Here is a 5,783-nt window from a genome sequence, read left to right on the forward strand (position 1 = left end):
GCTGGAGTGCAGTGGTGCAATCTCGGCTCACTGCAACCTCCACCTCCCAGATTCAAGTGATTCTCCTGCCTCAGCCTCCTGAGTAGCTGGGACTACAGGTGTGTACCACCACACCCAGCTGATTTTTATATTTTTAGTAGAGACGGGGTTTCACTATGTTGGCCAGGACGGTCTCGATCTCTTGACCTTGTGATTCACCTGCCTCAGCCTCCCAAAGTGTTAGGATTACAGGCGTGAGCCACTGCGCCCGGCTGACGACTAGATTTTCTTATAGCCATTCATCAAAACAGGAACTGCCCTCATCCTACAAAATGGTTTTTCAACTAGGACCAGAGCCCAGCCCTAGGAAGAAATTGCCTCTGGCTCCCTGAACTTCCAGTGGCACCTACCGTCTTAACACACTAGCTCAACACCTGCCAGTGCTGTCGTCAGAAACCCAAGGGAACATGGGTATCATCCTTCACACCGTTGACAGCCTACCAAACAGAAAGGAATGGCTCACCCTCAGACACAAATTCCTTCCAAATGGGGGAGATGGGGCAGGTCTTCCCCAGGAAACCTTTCATTTTCCATCATCCCTGACTTAGAAGACAGGTCCCTTGTGAACCCCTCTGAGAGTGTCCCTGGGTTGCTGCATTGTCCCAGCCTCCTTTGCACAGATGCCTCTGCTCCTTCAGCCTGGCACTTGCTGAGCAGCTCCTAGATGTCATGCCTCTCACCCAGGCCAGCCTGACTGCTGACCACCATTCCCAGACCCTGCACCGCTTTGGGATCCCAGACAGGCCAGCCCTCAGACCTTTGCACACCACAATCCTAACCACCCTCGGGGATGGGTCTCCCTCAAGAGGTGGGATTTGTCGCTCTTCCAAATGGCCGCCAGGTCCTGGGTAGGGAACTAATTTGAACAGCGAAATAACCAAATGCCCTCCCTCACACTGTCTGGAACCCACTTCCTGACGGGCCCCTGGGACTTAGGGAAACCAGCTGAGGTTTTTTTTTTCAGACGAAGTTTTGCTCTTGTTGCCCAGGCTGGAGTGCAATGGTGTGATCTCGGCTCCCTGCAACCTCCGCCTCCGGGTTCAAGCGGTTCTCCTGCCCCAGCCTCCTGAGTAGCTGGGACTACAGGTGCATACCACCAAGCTTGGCTGATTTTTCTTTTTTTGTATTTTTAGTAGGGACAGGGTTTCACCATATTGGCCAGGCTGGTCTCAAATTCCTGAACTCAAGTGATCCACCCGCCTCGGCCTCCCAGAGTGCTGGGATTATAGACGTGAGCCACCGCGCCTGGCCAAACCAGCTGAGTTTTAATACAAGGCTAGGGGCTTCTTCAGAGCAGTGATTAGGCCTTCAGTCATTTTAAGTCTTTCCTCTACCTCACACCCCACCACATGCCAACAACACCTAGCACATGGCCTTGCTCACAGTTAACAATCAAGATTGTAAATGTGCGTGTTTGAGCGGGGGCTTCCAGTCTGCTCTTTGGCCAAACTCTCAGGGCTGGACTGGACAGCCCAAGGCTCTTACTGGGAGATCATTCTTCCTAAGAAACGGTCAATGTGCATGTTTTCTCCTCTCCTGCAGGTTTAAGAGACCTTCTTCCTGAATTCATTTACAGGCTAATGGGGTGCTAAGGCCAGAACTGTCCCCTACCACCCTCGGATGTGGAAACAGAGGTTCTTGAAGGAAAAGACTTGCCTAAAATCTCACTGTAAGTTGGCAGCAGAGCTGGGACTCAGGGCTTGTGCTTCCCAGACCTGTACTCTTTCTGCAGCACCATGATGCTTCCGAATTCACGCGAGAAACGTCAATTGCCTACAGTATGTGAGGTCCTGGGTGGTGAAATACTATCCCTAGAGCAGCAGGTCTCACTCCACGCCCTGGTGTGCATTAGAAGCACTCAGGGCTCCTGTTCAACATGTAGGTTCCAGGGCTCTGCCCCCAGAAATTCTTTTTCAGTAAGGAGCACCGCATACCAGGAATCCTGACAACCCCATTCTGAGAAATCCTGCCCTAGGACATCAAAGGAAAACAAACTCCCAGCTTGCCAGAGGGTTGTAGGGACCAAGCTGTGATTTTCCACCTGTTCCTTAGGCTGTTACTGTTCCAACTCACCCCAGCCCAGCCACATCTCACCATTGTTTTGAGTTGGGGAGATGGGAATGAGCAGATGGGAGCTGCTTCCCTGTGCTACAGTGGAAAGAACACGCCCTGAGGGTCAAGAGACCCAGGTTTTGGTCCCAGCTCTGCCACAGATCAGCGACGGGGGCCTTGAGCAGCAGCAAGTCACTCCCCTGGGCCTGTTTCCTCATCTGTAAAATTGGGATACTGATTCCTGCCTTAGACGCTTCCAGAGATGTAGGGAGGATTCTATAAGGTAAATGCCAAGGCACTTCACAGAAAACATAAAGTGGTATTCCAACAGGAAGAATTCGTATACAGGGGGAGAAACTCCTCTCAGCATGAGGATAAATTTAAAATTCAGGATCTTGTGCCTCCTTTGGAGTGCATCGTTCCCAGAGACCCACAAGTTCTGCCCCCACAGCAGCCTGGGTCTATCAGCTACACTCTGGCCAGAGGTGGTGGGTGGGAGGCAGAGGTGTGTGTGGCAGGAGTTACTAAACCTGTGTACACGTGTTTGATCTAAGTTTCAGGGTGGGAGAATTGAGTCTAGACTTTCAATCCAGGAGAAAGAACACAGAAGGGGTGGTCTTCTGGCTCCACCCACTAGGAAAAGAGTGGAGCCTCTGGCTCCATCTTGGCTTCCTAGAGTTTCTCCTGAGGTGTCACCGAGAGAGCCACTGGCTCTGCCTTTGGCACACACTTTAGGGTGGAATTTGGGGCTGGAAAGATTGGAAGAAATAGGGTTGCTGCTTCTGCTCTGAGCCTGCCTTAGGCCACCAAATCCTCCTTGCAAAGCAGCCAGGGCCCTCGGATGAGGTGGCGCTTATGTCTGCTCACCGCCCCCTGAGCCTGGGCTACTTGGAGGAATGCTGGGTCCTGGGGGCAAGGGCAGGTGGGCAGGCAGCCCTCCCTCTCTCTCTCTCTCCCTCCCCGCCGGCTCGCTACCTACCTCCTTTCCTACAAATTTTCTTGTTGGGCTTTCGGGCGCATTCCTTGGAAATCCGCTTTACTGTAAAATGAATAAAAAACTAAAAAATAACAGGAGGCCTCTGCCCAGGGGCATGCACCCCCCACCCTCCCAGGCCCCAAGAGCTGAGCTGCTCTGCAGGCGGCACATGGCAGAGAGCCTGTCCCACCATCTCCTTGTGTTTCTGTCACTTACCTTAGTGTGACCCCCGCGGGAGGAGGCATCAGCTAGTGAAAGAGGAGGCACCTAAGCATCGCCCACCAGGCTTGCCCCCCGCCCCCCACACACCCAGCTCTCTTGGCCACACACACCTACCACCTTTCGAAGCAGGTGGAATGGCAACAGGGGGGCCTGGTGGAGCCAGCATCCTCCCGCGGGCAGCTGCCAGCCATGACCCATACTCCCCCAGGGGACCCCCATCCAGCACTGGACCTAGACCCATCAGCGCTCTCAGGCCGGGCCAGGCCCCTCCTGGCAACAGTGTCACTCACACATGGGAGCTCAGACAATGCTTGGAGAGGGAAGAACAGGGAGGGGGGCGGGAGGCCAAGCAGAATGATGGTTAGAAGCATTTTCACAGACAGACAGACGCATGCTGCAGGGCACACAACCACGTGCAAGCCACAAACACAACAGGGCAGGCGGGAGGCAGGGAGGGCACAGTGCCTGGCCGCAGCACTCACCATCCTCCGTTGGCACATAGACGTTCAGGTAGAGACAGTCTTCGTTGGGCTCCTGGATGTAAGTAGCGACGATATCCAAGTTGGCAGTGAACCAGACTGGCAGCATGACTTCGGGCACAGCTGTGTGGATGTTCTGGGGGCACACTGGGGGAAAGTGTGTGGCGTTCCGGATGCCCGACCAGGATGGGGGTGGTTCAGGGGGCAGGAAGCGTTTCTCGCCGATCGGGGGAGCTGCGTAGGGCACCCCCAGGTATTGGTCCACAGGCCCCAGGATCTCACTGGGCAGTGGTACCCGGGCACCCCTTAGCTTCCCAAAGTGAGTGTTGACTGTGGGTGCGGGGGCCTGGGTACTGGCCCTCAGTGCCAAACTGAGGAACCACAGGGTGAAGCACAGGCTCCGGCCAACCGTGGGCTTGGGGCTCAGGGACAGCGAGGGCGGGCCAAGCCGCAGCCACATGTTCCGGGCAGGGGGACTGGCAGGAAAGGCAGACTCCAGGGTCACAGCATCAGCCCGATTGGCAGCCCCTTCATGGCCACACTGACTTGAACCTCAAAACTGAGCTCTCGAGGGACACCTATAGGTGCCCAGCAACGTAGAGAGCAGGTCGTCCAAGCACCACAGCTTCAGAAAGGGGACACTTCCTCAGGGCCAGACAGGCCTGTGGAAAGAGGGAAGTATGCGTCATCTAAGACAGTCTGGGAGGGCCGCAGAGTTGGTCTTTGGGGGCCCCACTGGGCTTGGGTTATTCTCTTACAGGTAGGAGAGGTTTCACATGCCCAGGGGCCCAGGGACTCACAGACGATCCACTCCCAGTCAGAACCATTCTATGTGCCTGGCCACAGTTGGAAAATCCAACGGGACTGGCAGTGACATTGTTGCCACTGCAAGTTCCCGATGCCCAACTTCAACCCCACAGCCAAAGGGCTTCGTCAGGGTCAGCTGGAGCCAGAGTAGCATGTGACAGCCAGGGGGTGGGGAGAAACAGAGATGCAGCCCAGGTCCCCGGCATGCTGCTTGAACAGAGCTGTGTAGCCCCTGGGACCTGGTAAGCCCACACAGGGACCTCCACTTCCGGAGACGGTGGGATTGTTAACCTCACTCCAGGACACAAGAACCGAAAGCAGCAAATTGGCAGAGTCCCACAGAGAGATTCCCTCACCCTCAGGCAGGGCAAACGGCAGGAAAGCCATTCACCAGAGTCCCCAGGCCCTCCAGCGACCCTTCTGTACATTTCTCCTCAGCCCTCATTGCTCCCAAACCCTTAAGCCTTGGTCCTTTCAGCTGGGTCTCTCTTAATTCACACTGAATTCCAGACGTGAGGCAGAAAGAGTTCTGCCTAGCACCCTAGACATTGTGGATACTCGTCCGGTGTATTATAAAATAAACAACGGAGTGTGGGGGATACATATTCAGAGACTCATAGAAATAAACTCACAAAGATTCAAAGAGGGAATGAGAGAGACCAAGCCAGGATCATAGACAGGGTGATATTCACTCACAGAGACACACATTCCAAACCCACAGAGATCCCCTCATATAGTCCCACATTCTGAGACAGAATGCCTCACACAGCCAGAGCCTCACAGAGTGATACATTCAGACACACACAGAGACTTACTGAAATATAATCACACATACCCGCATAGGTAAATATCCAGACACATGCAGCATAATGGTGACACATAGGTGGAGACAGAAACAGAAATAGCAACACACTCAGACACACACAGGCCTTCTGACACAGTTACACAGTCAACACATAGACACAGGCACACAGATACTCACGCATGCTCCTGCACACACACACACACCACATGCACATTTAGTTTTCCTCCATTTCTCCCGCCTTCTGAGATTGCAGGCCTGCTCCTTTAAGAACTGGCTGGAGGGGTGGGGGAGGGAGATCGGGAACGCCCGGCAATCGGCCACCACGAGAGGGGAATGAGAATGTGTGTGTGTGTGTGTGTGTGTATGTGTGTGTGTGTGTGTGTGTGTGTGTGTGTGTGTGTGT

At 54.3% G+C, this 5,783-nt stretch overlaps 1 protein-coding gene across 3 annotated transcripts in view; it reads right to left on the reverse strand.

The window, feature by feature from the left end:
* The window catches only part of NLGN3 (neuroligin 3), a 25,460-nt gene that overhangs the window by 18,296 nt on the left and 1,381 nt on the right, over nucleotides 1–5,783 (reverse strand). For 2 of the 3 annotated variants that reach the window (XM_017516769.2, XM_017516771.2), the window contains exon 2: nucleotides 3,772–4,430. In XM_017516769.2, coding sequence (XP_017372258.1) covers nucleotides 3,772–4,228 — 457 coding nt within the window. In that variant the 5' untranslated portion in view covers nucleotides 4,229–4,430. Of the gene's footprint in view, nucleotides 1–3,070; nucleotides 3,131–3,771; nucleotides 4,431–5,783 lie in introns of all 3 variants that reach the window. The other variant, XM_017516768.2, reaches the window with a different exon arrangement.

This window comes from Cebus imitator, unplaced genomic scaffold, assembly GCF_001604975.1.
Source record: "Cebus imitator isolate Cc_AM_T3 unplaced genomic scaffold, Cebus_imitator-1.0 Scaffold602, whole genome shotgun sequence".
In the NCBI taxonomy this organism is placed as follows: Eukaryota; Metazoa; Chordata; class Mammalia; order Primates; family Cebidae; genus Cebus; species Cebus imitator.